Genomic DNA, 22231 nt, shown 5'->3' with positions numbered 1-22231 from the left:
CAGGTCCTAGGTCATAGCATGTACCCAGTAAATGTTAGCTGTTTATCCCTTCCGAACACCCGAGGAAGCCCTCTTTCCTGGCCCTTGATCTCACTTACAAACCTTCTCCTTTGGCCTTCAAGCATAAATGTTGCCAAACTTCATGAAACTATTTTGCTAATATCTGTATGCATTGCTAATTTTACCAATGATTTCCAAACTACCTTTCAAATATACTAGAATATTTTACCTTCAGTATGAACACAATGCTGACAAAGAGAAACTAATAATTTCAAAGACCATCAGAAACATGCATTGTGGACACATGCATGGAAGCATTCAATCTGCATTTATTTTTAATCAAAGAAAATGCAATCATTTTGGTAGCTGTGAGAAGTATTTCTGTATAAATAGAAATAAACTGTTCAATGAACCATGAGAATCTATCCCAAAAACCAAGAGCACACTTTACACACTGTATGTTAGCCAATTTGACAATAAATTATATTAAATAAATAAATATCAGACTCTGGGCTGATGGCTCAGAGCCTGGAGCCTGCTTCCAATTCTGTGTCTCCCTCTCTCTCTGCCCCTCCCCCGTTCATGCTCTGTCTCTCTCTGTCTCAAAAATAAATAAACGTTAAAAAAATTAAAAATAAATAAATAAATAAATAAATAAATAAATAAATAAATAAATAAATAAAAATAAACTGTTGCTCACTTCACTCCATGGAAACATCTTGATTTCTTCACAGTGATTGCCACAATTTGTTATTTTTTTCTGTTTATTCTTGGTCTTCCATTTTTAGACTAGTGACCAAGTCTGTTATTCAACCCTATATCCCCCCACACTGGGCCATATAGCAGGCACTGAAAAAACTTTGAATGAATTTATAGTAACTAAAAGTAAGAAAAATTGTCTTAACAGAAATGTAAAAAAAATTCTGAGATATTTACAGTTTTAAGAAAATAGAATGATTTATAGTGTTTGTTACTCTAGAATTCAGGTAAGGAACTAAATAATTATTAAAAAGTAAGCTCTAGGGGCACCTGGGTGGCTCAATCGGTTCAACGGTCGGCTCTTGGTTTCATCTCAGGTCATGGTCTCACAGTTTGTGAGTTCGAGCCCCAAGCTGGGGTCCCCACTGACAGTGAAGAGCCTGCTTGGGATTCTCTCTCTTCCTCTCTCTCTCTCTGCCCCTCCCCTGCTTGCTCTCTCTCTCTCCCTCTCTCTCAAAATAAATAAATAAACTTAAAAAAAAAAAGTAAGCTCGAATTCTTTTGAGTGACCTGATTCAATACACAATCAGCATCCTGGGGAAAAATGAACTGGAAGAAAATTCTCAGATAGCTGAAGTATGTCACTCTACATAATGACTACATAAGAACCAGTTTTTAAAAGACCGTCCTAGAATAAATATTGTTAAAGAACATATGAAACAGCTGAACCAATTTTATGATGCTTCAAGGTTCTCACAGATTGCACTATGCTGCAATGTCCTGGGATGCTACTCCCAAGGTGATCTGCTCCTATGGCCCCTAAGCTCCAGCACCTCTAGAGTTCTCATGTCTGTATTATCTCCCTCTTTCCTCCATCAGGTATTCCTCTACTTGATTTCTGGATGCCTGCCTCTCTGTTCCTCCCCATGTTATATAATCTGTCCAGGGAAAACCACACAACTAAGTTTATTAGAATCCCGTGAAATGTACTACTGAGTAAATGTACAGATAAGAACCTCCACCAAAGTACAAATTACAGGCTTGACAGCTCAGGGATCTTTTCTTTCCTCACAAAAGGTAAAGTGGCTAGAAGTTCATCTTTCCTAAGTGTTAAAATAGTTCAGTAATGAAGTATAAATAACAAATTGTGGTAACCAGCAATACATGTTTATGAATGCAAAATCTCAAAAGACAAAACAACTCGTAAAGGAAAGTAACTACAATAAAAGCATTTGGGTTTTTCCTTAAAAGAACTTAGTATCTCCTTAAATCATATATCTTACACTACATGTTACTGTTATTAATTTTTCCAATATTCTTCTTACCAAGAGTGTCCTTAATGAGCATTTCAAGCTTCTGCCCCATGTTGGGTCCTCTCTCCTCTCTTGGATTCTGTACTCGATTTACAATCTCTTGCTTGATGGAGTTGATTACAAACAATAAATTATCTGTAAGACAGAACAAGACACTTGGAACACGTCACTGACATGGAAGAATTTGCTTTTTATTATGTAGTAACAGTTATTTGGTTCAAAAATGGAAAATGTGTAAGAAAATATTAAGTAGTAATGGTTATAAGCTTTCTTATCCAAAGGGACTAACTTCAAATGATGTGCCATTTTCGATAACACACTGTAGACATGTATCAATGTCTACTATCCTGTAAGCAATTTCCTTACTTGTCTTCATGGCTTTAAGACCTGATAGTGCCTGTATATCAAATCATAGATGTTAATACAGGTTTATTAAATAAATCAAATGAAGTCCTTCAAGTCCTCCAAAGACAAAACTTTAAAAACAAATATCCCCACCTTAAGAAGCTTTAAAAGAAAAAAGAAGGAAGGAAGGAAGGAAGGAAGGAAGGAAGGAAGGAAGGAAGGAAGGAAAGAAAGAAAGAAAGAAAGAAAGAAAGAAAGAAAGAAAGAAAGAAAGAAAGAAAGAGTTAACCACCAAAAGTAAATAGAAGGAGAGAAATCATAAAGGGCAGAAATCAATAAAACAACACAAACATACAAGAGAGAAAAGTAACAAAGCCCAAAATGGTTCCTTAAAAAGATCAACAAAATTGATATCCACTCCCACCCCCAACCAACCCCAGCTAAATAGATCAATCACCTATATGATTGATTGGAATGAAAAAGGGGTTCCACCTTTTGGATTGACATGGAATGAAAAAGGGATTGTCACTTAAGAATCTAGAGCCATTGAAAGAATAATAAGAAAATACTATGCCAACAAACTCAACAATTTGGTAAAAAATGGTCACATTTCTTGAAAATGCAACTTAACAAAACTGACACAAGAAGAAATGAAAAATCTGAACACCCTATTTGTAGTAAAAGTATTAATTTATCCAAAATTTATTCCCAAAAGAAAACCCACAGGGTTTTAATGGAAAACTACATCAAATATACAATGAAGAAACAAAATTGATCTTATCAAACTTTTCAGAAAAGTGGAAGAAGGATCATGGCCTAATTCATTCTATAAAGCCAAAATAGTCCAAATACCAAAACCTGACAAAGATATTACAAAAAAAATCACAGACCAATGTCTCTCTTGAATATAGACATCAAATTCTTAACAAAATATTAGCAACAGAATCCAACTTAAAGTTTTGGAATAGAATCTTATAGAATATTTGCAATAGACTCTGATATACAAAGGAAACTAAATTATAACCAAGTAGAGTTTATTCTAAGAATGCAAGGTTGGTTTAATAATCAAAAATCAATTAATGTAATTCACCATATTAAGAGGTAAATACGTGATATGTTACCAGAATAAAGGAGAACAACATGACTGTTCCAATAGATGCAAAAAAGAGCATATAACAATTATTCAACACCATTCAAGATAAATGAAACTAGGAAAAGAAGACAACTTACTTAAAGTGATACAGGGTATCATCTTACAAAAAAGCCTACCACCAACATCATACTTTAAGGTGAAAGGTTCCCTTCCCTGAGATTGCAAACAAGACAATCACCATGTCTATCCAATGTCTTAGATATTGCAATAAGGCAAGAAAATGAAAGGCATAAATATCAGAAAAGAAAAAAAGAAAAAATATCAGAAAAAAAAGAAAAAACAGCCTGGGTGGCTCAACTGGTTCAGCATCCAGCTCTTGGTTTTGGCTTAGGTCATGATCTGACAGTTTGTGAGTTCAAGCCCTACATCAGGCTCACTACTCTCAGCATGGAGCCCACTTCAGATCCTCTGTCCCCCTCTCTCTCTGCCCCTACCCTGCTTTCACTCTCTCTCTCAAAAATAAACATTAAAAACACACACACACACACAGGAAAGAAAAAATAAAGCCATCCCTATTTGCAGATGATGACTGCTTAAACAGAAAATCCCAGGGCATCTACATACCTACACTGGAACTAATAAATTTAGCAAGATGACAAGATACAAGAATAATATATAAAAATCCATTTTATATATTAGCAGCAAAGAGTTTTAAAATTTTACTTTTAAAATTTCTTTTTAAAGAGTTTTAAAATTTTACTTTTAAAATTACTTTTAAAATTTCACGGGCACCTGGGTGGCTCAGTCAGCACCTTCAGCTCAGGCCATGATCTCATGGAGAGCCTTGTGTTGGGCTCTGTGCTGACAGCTTGGAGCCTGGGGTCTGCTTTGGATTCTGTGTCTCCATCTGCCTCTGTCCCTCCCCCAATCACGCTCTGTCTCTCTCTCTCTCTGTCTCTCTCTCTCTCAAAAATAAACATTAAAAAAAAAATAGGGGTGCCCAGGGGCACCTGGGTGGCTCAGTTGGTTAAGCATCTGACTTTGGCTCAGGTCATAATCTCATGGTTTGTGCGTTCAAGCCCCGCGTCGGGCTCTGTGCTGACAGCTCAGAGCCTGGAGCCTGCTTCAGATTCTGTGTGTGTCTCTGTCCCTCCCCTGCTCATGCTCTGTCACTCTGTCTCTCTCTCAAAAAAGAAATAAACATTAAAATTTTTTTTTAAAAATTAGGGGTGCCTGGGTGGCTCAGTTGATTAAGTGTCTGACTTTGGCTCAGGTCATGATCTTGTGGTTTGTGAGTTCAAGCCCCACAAAGGGTTCTGTGCTGACAGCTCAGATCCTGGAGCTTGCTTCAGATTTTGTTTCCCTCTCTCTCTGCCCCTCCCCTGCTTGCACTCTCTCTCCCTCTGTCTCAAAAATAAAACATTAAAACAAAAAATTTAAGAAAATAGATTTCAAAAAAGATTCCATTTACAGAGCACCAAAAAATATTAAATAGCCAGTAACAGAACAAAAGATGTTATGCATTCTACACTGAAAGCCATAAAACAAGGCACAAAGAAATTAAGGAAGACCTAATAAATGGAAAGAGATACCAAGTTCATGGATTAGAAGACTCCATTTTGTTAAGATGATAGTTCTCTCCAAATTGATCTACAGATTGAAAGCAATCCCAATCAAAATTTCAGTAAGCTTTTTTGTAAAAAGAGATTCCAAAATGTATATGGTCACGTAAATGACACAGAATAGCCAACATAATTTTGAAAAAACAAAATTGTAGGATTAACAAGGACTTAAACTTACCCGACTTTAAGATTTACTATAAAATTACAGAAATCAAAATAGTTTGTATTCACATAAAGGTAGACAAATGATCAATGGAACAGAATACAGAGTCCAGAAGCAGACTCATACATATAGGGTCAACTGATCTGACAAAGATGAAAAAATAATTGAATGGGAAAAGGAAAATCTTTTTAATGAATGGTGCTTGATCAACTGAATATTCATATGGATAAAAATGAACATCAATTCTCACTCCACACCATAAATAAAAATTAACCTAAAATGGACCATAAACCTAAATGTAGAACCTAAAACTATAGGAATGCTAGGAGAAAGCATACAAGAAAATATTTGCATTTTGAAGTTGGCTAAATTTCTCAGAACACAAAAAATATAAAATATAAAAAGAAAAATGGGCAAATTGGGAGTCCATCAAAATTAAAATTTTTTGCTCTTTGTTAGCTCTTGGGGCTATCTCAGTTTTCCATGACTTGGTTCATTTTCCACTTGGGGATGTCTTAGGGATGTCCCTCTCAGTGTGGTCTTTTATATTTGGGTGCTTGATCTTTAGCAGAAATGATGAATTCATTAACTCCTGTGTTTAGATATTGTTAATCCTTTTCCCTCTAACTGCCAAGTAAATTCCATTTTAACATCTTAAGTGTAGAAGTTGTTGAATCCTAAAATAAAGGGGCTAGGGAAGATGAAGGAAGGGTTCTGTGCTGTGCTTAATTCTATGTAGTACAAAACATACAATGCAGAATAACTGAGACCTTCAGAATACAGATAAATAAATAAAAACAGATAAGGATAATGCAATATATTTTTCATAAAGTTTAATTTAAGGTTGGCAGCCTATAGTTCCAAATCCCAAATTCTTTTTCAAATGTCACAGATTTTTGAATCACAAATTCCAGGAACCACTCAGCTAATCAGTGGGTGGTAAGTAATGAGTGTTCCACAAAACAGTTAACTGACTGACCGACAAATATCTCAAGGAATCAAGGGCACCACTCTCTTGAGGGATGAACCAGAAACCCTAGGAAGAATTTTCAAACTACATGTGGCAGACTACATGAGAGCATCTCATGGGGTTCTGAAATGACTTCTAATCCAATAGTTACAGCTGGCTGTTCTTTCCCAGAAACTGGAGAAGAGAAGGAAGGCAGAAGGGGAAGAGAAATAAATGAATGAGAAGATCCTCTTCCTCCATGCTGACTAACTGAGAAGAAAATGATAACCTTTTAAAGACAGGCCTATTCCTACATGAAAACAGAGGCTTTATTAGTTTTGGAAATAAGAAAAATTTAAGGCAGCTATCAAAAATCAATGAGATAGAACACATCCAGAAACACTCCAACTGGCCCTTAGCAATTCCCCAGGTGTTCCCTAATCCAGAATATACTTACATTACAGACCCAAAGCATGTGTGTGGAGATGTAAATTAGCATATACACAAATGCACAAATCTACAGGCACACAGATACACAAACTTATAGTTAAATACATAAATTGAACAACACACAGATAGATGCCTACAAGTGTCCAAGGAAACACAGAGCCAGAAGGCTCCCAAATGGCCCATCATATCTCCCTGCAGTGTAAGTCATCTGGGTTCCAAAATGAAATATGAATGCCTATGGTATTGTAATAATTATGTGTATATGTACTCACAGAGCTCAAGGTCAGAATGCTTCAACAGCAAGAAAGAATAATAGGAAAATGAGTAGATTTCTTTTCTAACAAACCAACTATTGTTTTACCTAACTCATTTATCTGATGAGAGTTCCTGAGTGGCCATTAATAAATAAAACCATCAGCTCATTTCACAAGTTGTAAACTTCACAGTAGGAAATCCTCTTTCTGCCCTCACAAGTGGAAGCAAGATAATCAAGATAAAGGATTAAGAAAACTGCACAAAGTTTAGTGAGCACCTATGTGCCAGACGTGCTGACTTCAGAAAATCTCTGGAAACAAATAACAACTGGTCATTTCGCCACTGATCCACTTTCAGATACAACGTAGCCCAAGAGCTGTCCAGTGAAGAACATAATTTTAGAGGCAAAAGAACATACAAACTCTTATGACACCAGGCTTAAGGAATAGTAATAGAGCAAGGAAGAAAGGAAGAATGGTTCTTATTACAGAAGATCAAGACCAGAGCTTTACAAACATCTAGAGTGCTGAAAAAGGGTTCCAGGTGTTTTAAACAATAATCCTCTCAGTCCATAAGGGGCTTCCCCTCCCTTGAGCAGCCTACTCTGTTATATTCCAGGATGTCTTAGAGATGATAACTTTTTACATGTGCCATGTTGTAAAAGACTGGGGGGCACTGATCTAAGCCAACAGTTCCCAAATATGTGCTAAGATAGTTGCCTAGAGTAATCTGGAGTAGTGTGAAAAATATGGACTCCTGGGTTCTACTTGCACAGACTCCAATTCATTGGATCTGGGGAGAAGCCTAGGGATCTATATTTTAACATGTACCCAGATGATTTTTAAGGAGCCATCAAATTTGTAAAACACAGATCTCAATTATCCACTCAAATAGACATTAGTCAATAAAACTGGCTGACCCAGCAATACAATTGTAAAATGGAAGTAGGAGATTATTGTGGTCACAAGTATACAAGCTCTCTAGGGTAGAGAGGAAATTTGGCATGGGGAGCCACAGATACACTCACTAAAAGGAGAACATGAATGAATAAGAGTATGTAGCTTACTGAATGGATGAACAAAAAGGAGGCTGGCCTAAAACTTGGCAGAATACAGGGAAAGCAAATAACAAAACCGAAGAAAAAGAGAGTGGTTGGCAAAATAACAGGAGGTTAATTAAATTCTTAAAAGTTTAGGTTTACCATATTCTGTGTTGAGGCCCCATAATTTCACTTTATTAGCTTCATACTGGGCTTTTTTCTTTAACCGACAAGCCCTGTGAAAGGAAGGAGCAATTAGTTCACTTATTTTTTAAGTGAACATTCAGAATATACTTCTTTTTGCTGCTGTCAAACTATTTTCTAATAGCAACCGAGAATCACTGCCTATTGATGTTTATATCAAGGAACTCAGTTTCCAAAAAACACACAATACAGTCATTAATCCAAACTGATTTTTAAAAAATTTTACCACACATCCAAAAATAAAGCTATGATCAGTACACTAAAATAAACAAACAAAAACTGACAATACCAAAAGAATGTAAAGTGAGTGGAACCATCATATGTTGCTAATTGGGATGTAAACACTACTTACTGCTACTTTGAAAAACAGTAAGTTTTTTAAAATTTACTTTATTACTTCAGAAATATAGTTTGGCAATGTCTTATGAAGTTGAACATGTAGAGAGAAATGCAAACTTATGTTCACACAAACACCTGTAAGTGAATGTTTATGGTGGTTTTATTCATTACTGACAAGAAGCAGAAACAACCCAAATGCCCCTTCAATTAGGGAATGGATAAACTACAGTGTATCCCTACAGAGGAATACTACTCAGCAACATGGATGAATCTCGAATTCCTCATGCTAAATCAAAGAAGCCAGATTCAAAAGGCTACATATAATTCCATCTATGTGACATTCTAGAAAAGGCAAATCTGTGGGGACAGAAAACGGATTCGTGGTTGTGAGGAATTAGGGGTGGGAGAAGGAGTTCGCTTTACAACGAGGCATGAGGAAATTTTTTAAGGTGATGGAAAATATTCATTATCTTGATTGTGGTGGTGTTTATGTGATTGGGTATGTCTGTCAAACCCATAAAAAGTGTACATTAAAAGGGATATATTTTACCTCAAGTAAATTATATCCCAGTAAAAAATTTGACTTACCACAAAACAAAAATTAAAATTATGACAAAACTTTTCCTTGCTGTAATATAATGCACTTGAGAGTCCTTTCACCTCTCCCCTTTAAAAGCATAATACCATCTCTTGGTACTATGAAGCATAAATGAAGTCTGAATACCATCTTTTATTTTCAAAGGAAAAATTATAATACTCTCATTGTAGTATTTATAAAAACATATATCTGAGTAAGAGGTTGATGGCCATCCATAAAAGCTCACTTAGAATCTAACCTCACCTCCTAGACTTTATTCACACAGGTGAACATGATTATCATTTACCTGGAAGCCAGCTTATTTTTTTCCTTCCTTGACCTTGGCCGGGCTGTTAAGGGAAGCTCACTGACTGGAGTCAGATCACTAATCACCTTATTCAGTTTCCGTAGTTCATTGCCTATCTGGAGTAGTTTTTTAGGGTTTGGAGTCAGGTCTTCTACATCAGTTCTCCGTGACTTTTTGACTGCATATTTTCCTATAAATGGTATAAAGAGATTTAAGTTAGATCACTGTATTTAACAAAAGACACATTCTGCAGCCATATTTTAAATCCACATTTCTCCCTCCACCTTTTTTCTTTTTTAGAAGTCTTGGCATGTTTCAGAAGTCTCAGCATGTTAACAGCCTATGCTAAAGGGGCTAGCCTCCTCTCCTTCCCACCTTGTAACTGCAAGAAATGGGGGAAACATGGCACAGAGCCAGTCTTCGCCAAGTCCTTATGCACCTTAGAGTTTCTAGCCCTGGTATGTCAGAATCTTAATTATATCCATGGTGGTAATAAGCATCTCAAACCTCAGGACTTGAGGGCAAGTTCACCAAGCCCAAAAATCACGGCTAGGGTAGAATATACACCCAGAAAAGACTCTGGAGACTTTACATCAAGATATTTTGATGCTATGACTGAAAAATTCTCAGACATGTATACCTTGTTGCTGGACTCAAAAGGCCAGCAAATAAAGACCGCTTTTTTTGAAAGCTCTTCCTTGGTTAGTTTGATAAATAATATTACAGAAGGGGGTCTTGCCCTATCACTGCAGGCAAGAGTGATGGGGGGTGAACTATAATACACCAAATAACTTTTCCTAGTACTCGGCACATGCTACCTAGAGCTATTTAGTGGACCTGTCTTTTCATTTCTGGTAGAAAACCGATCTGAAGGCCATATTCACTGACAAACAGTAGAATACAGACTGAGTGCCAGTGGAAAGGGAAAATGAGGCACAGATACACTTTTGATATAATTCCTGTTGTCAAAATTGCTTAGCAACATGAATCTGTAGCATGAGAGATTACTAAAACTGTTTACTGAGAGCCAAACTTACTAGTGCCCTCCCCATTTTCAGTACAGGTTTTAGATCATACAGAATAAAAGAAGAAATTCTACTTAACTACATCTTCCTTTGTTCACCATTGGAAATTTGGCTTGCCTATGATTATAAGTTTCTCCTGACTCCTACTATTCAACTCTCCTCTCTCCAGTGCTTTTCTCTACAATTATTCCCTTTCCTTTCTTTTCCCACCTTTCTTCCCACCTCCATTTTTTTTTTTTAAAGTAGGCTCCACACCCAATGTGGGACTTAAACCCATGACTCTAACATCGAGTTGCATGCTCTACCAATTGAGCCAGTGAGGCGCCCCTTCCTATTACCATTTTGATTCCAATCTCCCTGCTTACATTTCAGCCTGGAGATTGGGCAAGAACAGAAGATAAAGATGCTGGAGCCCAGCCCCTTTCTCCCCAACCCTTCTGGTTTATAGTAACTGTGGCAGGTCGGGAATCGGCAGTCTCCTGGTCACTTCCCGAGTAGGATAAATAGAACAGGAGATGACTAGAAGTTGTTTCTGATGGGGCGCCTGGGTGGCGCAGTCGGTTGAGCGTCCGACTTCAGCCAGGTCACGATCTCGCAGTCCATGAGTTCGAGCCCCGCGTCAGGCTCTGGGCTGATGGCTCAGAGCCTGGAGCCTGTTTCCGATTCTGTGTCTCCCTCTCTCTCTGCCCCTCCCCCGTTCATGCTCTGTCTCTCTCTGTCCCAAAAATAAATAAAAACGTTGAAAAAAAAAAATTAAAAAAAAAAAGAAGTTGTTTCTGCACAGGCCTTCCTCCGTTTAGGTGACAGCTCTCACAACTGGTAAAGGCTACTTGTGAGTGTCTCTGCAGTAATAAGTAAATACAGCAGCTCTCCTGTTCCCCTGTCCACTTTGCTAGGAATGGCTGAGTACGCAGGTGCACTTAGTAAGCATTATGGTTTATGGTCTCTATGTAAAGTGACACGAGGCGCACGTGGGTGGCTCAGAAGCATCCAGCTCTTGATTTCAGCTCAGGTTATGATCTCCTGGTTGTGAGATCAAGCCCCGCATTGGGCTCCACACTGAGCATGGAGCCTGCTTATAAGTCTTTCTATCCCTCTCTCTCTGCCCCCCTCTGAGCGCTCTTTCTCTCAAAATACATAAATAAAGACATTAAAAAAAAATAAAGTGACACAAAATGTTTGGCTGTAATTCCATCTTACCATGATGTAAGCCATTTTTCTGATACATATTACTTGGCAAGGTATCTCGGTTCCACTCAGATGGCCTGAGCATCCTTTCTTGCTGTGATGGTGTGAGCTGTTCACTATATTCCCAGAAGTACCTTCTTTTACCTCTCTTCCGAGAGGATATTGAAGTCATCTCCTTCAAGTCTTCCACAGAATCATTTTCATAGCCTTAAAAAAAAAAAATCCCCCCCACCCCCAATTTTTTAAGTTCCATAACTTTCAATATAGCAATAGGGGCAAATAAAAAGATCTATTTGTCACTTGATTCATGTCATCTGAAAACATCACTGGTGTGTCAAAGATAATAGGCCATATAAAATAAGTTAATATGGAAATCTCTAACTCATAAAATATTGAGATTAATAAACACAGATAACTATACTGTTCACTCGCCTTCTATTTCTCTTTGGTTCTTATAAGTTAGTACATGACATCTTTTGTATCTTCACATAGGCTCTGAGAGAATGATGAAATATAGCTACAGGAATGTCAAATGTACCATTAGATAATGGTACTAAGACATGACACTGTGATTTTTAATGTCTTTCTCCTAAAATTTATGCATCCAAAACATTCCCAGACAGACAGGTGTGTGCATTTCTATGATGGTCTCTTACTAGACACAATTTTGTAAGGCAGGAGTGGTTTTCTTCCTACCTCTGACCCTAACCGTTTTGTAAAAGTACAAAAATGAGAATTCTTGCATAGACTCTCAAGTAAAAACATATATGCACAGTCTAATATTTTACTGGAAGAAATCTGCATTTACTTCACTTTTTAAGAAGTTATTTTCCTTACTAATGGGGAGTTTCAGAACATACTTAACACGGAGCTGCTGGAACTGTTGGTCAGACCTCACGCAGAATGACCTACAAATCTAAAATACCTTCAGAGAATGTCCATCTCAGTGTATTCCACATCACTACTTCTAGATATGCAGGGGAGTGGAGATGGGGCCCACACAAGATATATACAACCCTAACGTGGCCAGGAAAACTTGGGCACTTCTGGCCAAGCAAAATGACCACTCTCCCTCCTAAAATCATCACTCCTCTGGAACTGACACTAGAAAGTGATGGCATTTGCACATTTTGGAAAAAAGTTAGAATTTGAGAATTTTACCAGGTTTCCTTCAGATTAAGAATTAATCAGAGGGGTGCATGGCTGGCTCAGTTGGTTAAGCATCCCACTCTTGATTTTGGCTCCGGTCATGATCTCGCAGTTTTTACCTTTGAGCCCCACATTGGGGATTCGATCTTTCCCTCTCTCTCTGCCCCTGCCCCAATTGCTCTCTCTTGCTCTCAAAATAAATAAATAAAGGATTAATCAGAAATATGGTCCATTTATATGACATTTTAGAAAAGGCAAAACTAGAAAGTGGCTTCCAGGCGTTGGGGGTGGAGGGAGGGGCTGACTATAAGGAACACAAGGGAAATTTGGGGGGGTGATCAAACTCTTCTATATCCTGATGGTTACACAACCACCAGTACATACGCTTGTCAAAACTCAAAGAAGTATACACTTAAAGAAGGCTGAATTTTATGTATGACAATACATAAAATAAACACTGCAATAAACATGACCTTTTAAAAAAAGAATCAATTTGGAGACCAGAATGATTTCAGGGCAACAATCAAGAGAAGTTTCTGCAGCACTGCTAGCATTAACAGCATGAGAGTTGCACACGTGGTAGTTTAAAACAATATGGCAAGGGATGTGACAGTGAACTTCAGGTTCTTCTTAAGACAAGATCCAGAAGTTGAGTCACACAATCATTCCTAGAAGTCTGATTTTTAAAAACTGTGTTAGATACATAAAGCAATGGCTTTGGTCTATTTATTTGTGCCACCGTTACACTTCAAATTAAAGGATTTTATCTTGTTCCAGTTATCAACCTAGTTTTGGAAAAGGCGCAAGGGCAATACTGTGCCACCAGAAATGGTGTTTTCACCAAGAAAAGCTTACTGGCTCGAACAAACTACCGGCCCACAGGTATTAACCTAGTATGGCTGGGAACACCTCAACACAGGCAGGTGGACCAACAAAAACACTCCCAACTTCCTACCAATGTCAAGAACCAGTGTTCCACAAAAAAACGAAACAAACGAACAAACAAGCCAAAACAGAAACAGACTCACAGATACAAGAAACAAACCATATACAAGATACAAAGAGGGACGGGATGGTGGGTGAAATACGTGAAGGGGATTATGATGTATATTTTTCCAGTTATAATAAAGTACAGCTTTAGGGATATAAAGTACAGCTTAGGGAATAATCAATAATACTGTCATAACTGTATGTGACAGATGGTAACTAGACTTATTGTGGGGATCATTTTATAATGTGTATAAATGTTGAATCACTATATTATACACCTGAAACTAACATTGTATATCAACCATACTTTCATTAAAAATAAATAAATAAAATTTAAAAAAAAAAGTAAAAAAAAAAAAAACCCTTTGTATGGTGACAGACTTGACTTATGGAGATCTTTTTGTAATATATAAAAATAACGAATCACTACGATGCACACTTGAAACTAACAGGATACTGGATGTCAATTATACTTTAATAAAAAAATGAAAGAACTAGTGTTCCATATTGAAATCTACCCTAGCCCAAAGTAGAAAAGACATTTTTTCCTATACAGCTTCCTCAGGCAACCCATCCCTCTGGCAATTTATCTGATATTCTCCCCTACTTAGCAGTTCTCTTCAGGTGGCCTAGATTTCTGGCAAAACACTGTCTATCTCATTTAATGTACCTACACATTTCACTTACAGATATTTGAGACTTCTAAGAGCCTGGTAAAAAAAAAAGACATTTTTAACCCTATTTACACAAAGAAACAGGCTCATGGAGGCTTTAAGTGACTTGGCAGACCTGGAACTGGTGACCCAAGTCCCGTGACTCAAGGAGTCTAGCTCCTCTTGGTCTTCTCTCTTTTCCTATCTGTCTAGTTAAACGGTCTCAATGGATTTTTCTTCACATATATCCTGTGTCAAATTCAAAGAATGATGAAGATTTCAATTTCTTCGGTCCACTCAAATTAGTTACCAGTTTTATTTATTTATATACGGTCAGCCTTTTCCAAAAAAACATTGAAGGGCCATCAATAACGTATTGACCTAACGTATTAACCTTTTCTAGTAACATACACCACAAATTCACCATAACACACACACACAGACAGTCATACATACACAATGGACTTCTTAAAGATGGCCACTTTGCAATACAGAGACCACCGTGAGCAAGTCGAATGCAGAAAAATTATGTTCCCAGATCATAGGTCTAGCATTTAAGGTAATTAAATATTTCTCAAAGTATGTTCTCAGAAACACTATTACCATAAGATAGGCCTTCATCCCCAAGTGAGTTCTGTGGTCAAATAAGTTTTAAGAAACCCTCATCCTGCATCTCTCTCTTGCCGAGTCACACTACACACAAGCGGATTAAAAGACTGAGAAATCGTAACAGTAAACAAACCCACTCAACTCTAAATTCCATGAAGATAAGAATCATGTCTCCCTTGTTCATCTCTAGATAGCCAATACCAAATACACACGGTGCCTGACACAAAAGTAGGCACTCAGAAATATTTTTCTTTTAACAAATCAAGTATTTGTTTAACGCAACACTTCCATGAAGCCTTTTTCCCTTTTCTTTTCATTTGCTGGATCACCATACTGATCTGACTCACTCCTTCCTGACATGATTATCAGATGGAAATCAAAAAGGCCACGTTTATTCTGTAAAATTCTAATCACACATCGTTGGTTAGTGCAGACTACCAGTAAAGTCAATCGTGAAAATGTTTAGGAGGGATTACAAAATAAACTTTCTTTCTGGGGGCCCAATTCTTATTATTACAACCATGTAATCCCAATGACCCCGAATAGTCACAGCCTGTCCACAGAATAGGCTCTATTAAAACTTGGGAGCAAGGCCAAAGTAGGGACTGGAACTCCATTTTACACCTTTCCTGGAGCTTTGTAGGCTCAGGCACTGTTGTAGCCAACTGCCAAGAAACAGCATCAAGGGAGCTAGTCATCACAAAAGGGCCTTTGTAACTGTCTGCTGCAAATTAAACCAATCGACCCACTCTAAAACTAGCACTCTGAAGAAACTACAACTATCCCCACTTTTCTGCTTCAAAGAATGTCTTCCTGCTTCTTACCAGTAACTCACTTTTGCATTCCTGAAGTCACTTGTTTAGCTCTTTCTTCCAAGAAAAAGGGAAATTTTCACTAGCAAATGTGAATAAAGCCCAAATAGTACCACAAAATTGTGTTGGTTATGTGGTTAAATCATGTCATTCATTACCATTTGTGAGAACTGTCCAAGTAATACTAACCAAAGAGGCTTTACTTCAAGTCAACTGGAAATGAGTGAATTAAATGCCATCCAAACATTTAGCATTGTTAAACAGAGCCAAGAGGAGAGTTTTACCCTGCTGAGTGCCAGCCAAAGCATTTCTGTTTCAAAGTAGTATTGGTTAACACCAGCAAGCTCACAAATCAGGATAATTCTACAGGAGACAGGGCAAGAGAATGTGGCATGAGGGCAACACCAACTATAACACTGGTCCCCCCTCCCTATGAGAGTCAAAAGGCTGAGAAAATGGAAACGAGGGTCAACTCATCAAGTGATCTCTCTTCGCGGACCTACTCATCTCTCAACACATTTATCCAGGCAAAACCACATTAAAAGATAAAGGGTGAATTTAAAGTGGACTTGAAAGTCAAAGAAAAGCAAAACTACAACCAGAAGTGAGACAGACAGTACAGTCCTTGGTGATGGTGGGATTGACTGACTCCCTCTGATTTATATTTTCCTTTAAGTACCCACTGGCAAAGGCATCTCTTTCCCCACGCTTTCCATTTCCCTTAGTTATTACTCATCTCTTTATCTCACTCTTCCCCTACCCTCCTACCCTGATCCTAAGTATGGAACTCAAAGCAATAGGCGTGATCTATAGACCTTGATGACCACTCATAAACAGCACTCTGGTCTTCCCATGGGAGGGAGCTACATAACTTACCACTAGCTACAAAGACAACTTTCCCTGAAACATCTCAGAGCAGATTTTTTTTAAAAAAAGATTAAAAAAAATTTTTTTAAGTAATCTCTACACCCAACCTGGGGCTCAAACTCACAACCCTGAGATCAAGAGTCACAGGCTCTACCAACTGGGCCAGCTAGGTGACCCTCAAAGCAGATTTCATTAATTTGTTGACAGGGAAGTTTTCCAGCTAAGTAGAAAAACAAGTGTTCTATCTAGACGACACAGAGTTCTAAAGCAAACCAAAAAAAGGCAAAAGCCCTTTTCCTCCACGTTAAATTTAAAGGATCCTTTCCTTACTTAAAACTCCACCCAAGTCAAACAACTGGGTTGTATCAAACACACACATCTAAGCATTTGTTACGATAGAAAGATTTCATTAAAGGTAAGTCTTTCGGCAATAATAGTGCTTCAAGGGCTACCATACAGCTACCGTGGCTTAAAAGCCTTTTTGAAAATTAAATATTAATGTTTATACTGCTAGAAATTCCAGCAATCATAACAAAAGGGCTCTCTCTGACAACTGATAAAGTTTAAAAACTAACTTCGTTTTTTTATGTACAAGTTATAGTATCAACATTATTTTTGAAGAAAATAACTTTTGCTTAAATTTGAAGATCTTCACTTCTTTGTGCAGTTTAAACTGTGTGCCACTTGGCAATACCATTTTCATAAATACTATACAAGCCAACAGTGGCAACAGCCCGAGCACGTAAATGCTGAATGAAGGGAACCAGTTCCCACAGGTTTCTTTTCTTTCTCCCGTTTATTTATATGTGCTGTACATCAATAAAGCAGAGTAGCCTGCATACGCATTAAATTACAGCATGTATTTTTCTTAAATGGAAAAACACTGTGAATGAAAGATGGGGCAGACACAAAGAAAAAGCTCTTTTTTACATTATTGACTAAGGAGGCCTTGCTGGTTACAAGCATAAGTAATACAAACCATCGTCACTTGGTTTACCATTGTGGGCCCTCCTAACTTGCCTCGACTGTAACAGAAGTCCATGTGTATAAATAGGAATATTTTTAAGTCAATCTATTCTTGGTATCTTTGCACAGCTGCTGCAGAGAGTAACAAAGTAGGTCCCTTAACATAAGATAAATTAAGAAGAAGCTCCTGAAGAATAGCCTGTAAGAGCAGCAGTGATTATTTCAGAACTGCCTGAATAGAAAAAAGCAATTCCATATCTGATCCAAGATAGTAAGTCATTTGATCCCCAAACTAAGACAAAGAAAATACCCGTATCTCAAGATAGCAGAAAGGTCATTCTGGTAAGCCTCCAAGCATTACCATACCTGGCTCAGAGAAAGTGTCACTAATATCATCATCTTTGTCATCTTCATAATCCTCTTCCTCCTCTTCCTCCTCCTCATTTTCAGAAAGTTCATGCTCACTCCCAAATCCTTCATCATGGTCCTCATCGTCAGCATCTTCCTCGTCTTCTTCATCTTCTTCAGGACTGCATTTGGTTGGCTGTTCACCCAAGTTGTCGGAGACAAAAAGGGAATAATTGTGCTCTTCTTTTTTCTGGGATGAATCTGAGACCAATGTGCTGGCAGAAAGGCTGCTACTCTCTCCTGCTACAATTGACCCAGGACCCTCCTGGGACAGGGGACTGAGTAATAGTTCCTGGGTTTCTTTAAAAGGCAAAGCTGGAGTGGCATGACCCTGAAGAGGCTCCAGCCCTTTTTTCTCTGGTCTTTTTGCTACTGCACCACAGTAGCAGGTGTTCTCCTTTGCTGCATCTGCGTGAATCTGGCTCAACAAGGGCCGGCTCTGCTGCACTGGGTTGATCTTTACCTTTGCCTTTTTTACATAGTCTTTACATTCAACATGAAAGTTCACCTTTTCATTATGATACATGTTGGTCTTCACCATGATCTGTGTGCTTGAAGTGGGTTTACTTGCTTTTTGGACACAGTCTGACAAAGGGACCTCAGCCTGAAGAGTCTTAGAAGAACACACAGGGGCAGCTGCTCTGCTTGAGATCTTTTTACTAGGGAATGAAGAGGGCAAAGGAGCTTGTTTGACACTGAAAAGTGAATCAGGGTAATAAAGGGAATCGGAAACAGACTGAGAGTCCTCACTATTAAGCTGGGCCAAAGTTGGAGTTTTACTTATGACCTCTTCATCTTGGTAAGGACTAGAAAAGTCATCAAGACCCAAGTAATCCACTTCTTTTGTTCCCCAGATGTCACAGCTGGTTAGTTTGGTATACTTTGTTAAGTCTTCACAGTATGTATCCCACTGTTCCCAGTTTGAGGTTAAAGCACCCTCATTATCCAGGACATCTGTGAAAGACTCCAGATTTTCAATGTCTTTGCAGTCCTCCAAAGAAAGGAAGTTGTCTCTAGGATTCTGTTGATAGTTCATCTCTCTATCCTGAGAAAAGTTAAAAAAAAAAAAAAATCACACACCACATTTTAGGAAAGAAACGTTCACCTCCATCCTCACATCCATATATCAAATTGGTAAATCAGTACTTGACCTCTGGTCTGTTCTATTTTAAGATAAAGGCTATTTACAGGTCACTTTACCATTCCATACAATATCATTTCCCGGCGCAAGGAAAAAAAAAAGGGAAAATATGCCCCTTGGGAGGCTTAGGTATGGTCTAAATATCAAGGGCTCTTGAACTTTACTATAAACACTCTTCCTGAAAAAGCTTTACATTTCCTGATCTTTGACTTAGGATTTGAGGAACTCCTTAGAAACGAGCTTCAATTACAAAGCAAATAATGAAGACCTTACCTTCATCACAGAAGGATCTGTCTTCTTAAATGAGAACTTAATACTGAGACAAAGAGCAAACCAAAGAAGAGTTGAAACTCAGCCACAGAAGGGTATGATTTTCAGTAAGACCTTGTTAACAACACCTGGGCATGGGGACTATATTACTTCTCACAAGTATGATACTCCTCATGAACAGACATAGGATTTTTAAAATAGGTCAGTGAGACTATGCAGTCATTAAAAAGAATGCAGTTAAGGTCTAATGTACTAACACAAAAGGCTGCTCACCATGAGTCTTTATGTTAAAAGGATTAAGTTACAGAATACCGTATCTACAAATATGTCACCCAACTTAAAATACTCATATATTTATATATAAGCAGGAAAACTCTGTTAGGAGTACCTATCTTTGGGGAGGAAAGTTTGGAGGGTGGAGGTTCAGGAAGGAAACAAGGAAAATTTTCACTTTTTCGGCGTGCTTTTGTTCTGTTTTGATTTTTCCATTTGTTTGGGGCTTTTCTTGTTTTGTTTTTGCTTTTATATGTGTGTCTCTGCGTGTTTTTATGGCTGTAATGAAATACAGCTTACAGACCACAAAATTCACCTATATCAAGTGTACAATTCAATGATTTGTAGTAAATTAGCTGGTTTGTGTACTTAGTTTTAGTTTTTCAGTTTTTATATACTTCCATGTTGCTTAAATGGTATGTAATTAAAATTAAAAAAAAATTTTTTTTAGTACTCTTAGGTGTCTATTTACCTCGAGAATAAGTAATAAGTATACTGTTTGGAATTGCTATTTTTACCTCACATTCTTTGCATCAGATGCTTTGCTCAACGTTATCATTCCTAAATATCCCAGCTGAAGAGCCCGTTAGCAGTTAGGCATATCAAAAAAGCTTCCCATCCTCATCAACAAAAGCTGGACTTATCTAAAGGTAAACTCTCCTCTATTTTCTTTTATGTGTGTGCATGTGTGTATGTATAGAATTATTTTTTTATAATTATAATGCATATTTTAAAATTCTAGTATAATTAACATACAGTGTTATTTTAGTTTTAGGTATACAATACAGTGATCCAACAATTCGATACACTACCCAGTGCTCCTCATGGTAATCCCCTTCACCTATTTCACCCATCCCCTCACCCACCTGCCTTCCTTTTACTCTTTTCAATTTTAGCCGTCTAAAATTACTAGACTGACAGTCACGAGAATCAAACTTGACATCCTTTCTCTTTTCAGGCATTTATAAATGAAAAAAAAAAAAAGATACCACAACATTTTTACCCCAAATCAATTAAAGCAGAATCCAAGAAAGTGTTACTTACCAGTTCATACATGAAATCTGGATCTGAACTGTTTGCTAAGAGATCTGTGCTCATCAGAGTCTGTTCTGAAAAGGTGTGGCTTCGAAAGGCATCCCCAAAAGGCGGATCCATTCCGCTTACACTAGGCTACAACAGAGTGATTTTAATTTTAGACAAGTTAAAGACTACTCCAAGGCCAATTTATTACACATACACCCCACTCCCGTGCCTACTAACTTATTATTTTCAGAATTTTGTGTATTTTCTACTTTTTAGTGCATTTAAGAGATTTAATTAGCATTAAATTGTGACCTTAAACTAGGAAAACAATGAAGATGCATTAAAAACAGAAAAAGGAATAGTGGCAACTGTTAATAATATCTAACTTCTAAAAACTGAAGTTTATTTAGCCACTAGAATCAGCCTACACTACTTAATGAGTACTTTTATTCAGCTATATGACATTTCTTCAAATCTATCTCTAACAACACTCCCTCTTCTAACTCCCCGAGTTAGAAGAGTAGAGAATTCTGGCATCTGTAGTGCAACAAGTGCATCCAGGAACGTGATGAAGATAGGAACAGCCAAATATCCAAAAATGCTACTGGTGAGACCAGACACTTGGGCATGAGCTCAGTAACCTTTATCCTGATACCCCACCCCCTCCTGCCAAAAAAAATCCTGATTCCAGAAAAGGGTACCATTCATTCTGTAATAAAATTAGGGGGAAAAAACTTGGCACCCAGAGTTGATGCTCCTTTTCTCCATCCCCCTTTTCCATTTCAACATCTATATAAATCACTCCAGAGTGAAGTCAGGACTCACACTCCAAAGTGGCCAAACAAGTGAATGGCCAAACTTTGAAATCTAACTTGGATGAAGGAAGAAGATGGGAAAGAATAAAAATTCTCTCTTTTTTGTCCTTCTGCAAGTTTTTGCTGAAACTTAAAAAAATTATATTAGCCAATTTGCTTGTATTTCTCTATTCATATAGCTTCTACCTACCATGGACTGGCCTTTTTACACACTCTCCTATCATGTTTTTTCTTCATTGGCACTTCCCAACCCATTCTTTTCTTTCTCTGATTTTTCCCAACCCTACCAGGCCACATGCTGAAAGTAAGTGTTTTATAGCTCTAAATTCAAGTATTCAGTAAAGAGCAAATGAAACTTTGAATGGGGAAGAACTCTAAACGAGTACAGGTAGTCTACTTGGCACAGAGATTGGGGTGGAGACAGGCCCCTGGTTTTGATATCAACCAGCAAATCCCCTTTCTTTGCCTCTGCTGCCTGCCTCTGAGCCTCTGGACAGTCCTACCAAGTTGCTTATTTTCTGTGTTCAAGGTGTAATTCTGCCTGGCCCCACATAAAGCCACCTAAGAGTCCCTGCCCTCTCATTATTTCTAGGCTTCTCCTCAGCACTGAACAAACAGAAAGAGGTAAGGGGGTAAGAACTAACCACTGGAGGGGGACAGGAAGAAGTATGGATGTGCAATGGGGAT

General features: G+C 37.8%; 1 protein-coding gene across 3 annotated transcripts in view; it reads right to left on the bottom strand.

Annotated features, from left to right (window-relative positions):
- The window catches only part of CREBRF (CREB3 regulatory factor), a 58134-nt gene that overhangs the window by 13801 nt on the left and 22102 nt on the right, over positions 1-22231 (bottom strand). For all 3 annotated transcript variants that reach the window (XM_025923833.2, XM_086717664.1, XM_086717724.1), the window contains exons 3-8: positions 20751-20876; positions 17981-19067; positions 11581-11775; positions 9356-9545; positions 8091-8164; positions 2025-2147 (exon numbers count right to left, since the gene is read on the bottom strand). In XM_025923833.2, the coding sequence (XP_025779618.1) occupies positions 2025-2147; positions 8091-8164; positions 9356-9545; positions 11581-11775; positions 17981-19067; positions 20751-20876 (1795 nt within the window). The remainder of the gene's footprint in view (positions 1-2024; positions 2148-8090; positions 8165-9355; positions 9546-11580; positions 11776-17980; positions 19068-20750; positions 20877-22231) is intronic.

This window comes from Puma concolor, chromosome A1, assembly GCF_028749965.1.
Source record: "Puma concolor isolate L17-30 chromosome A1, mPumCon1.1.hap2, whole genome shotgun sequence".
Classification (NCBI taxonomy): domain Eukaryota; kingdom Metazoa; phylum Chordata; class Mammalia; order Carnivora; family Felidae; genus Puma; species Puma concolor.
This window is presented reverse-complemented; position numbering and strand designations above follow the sequence as displayed.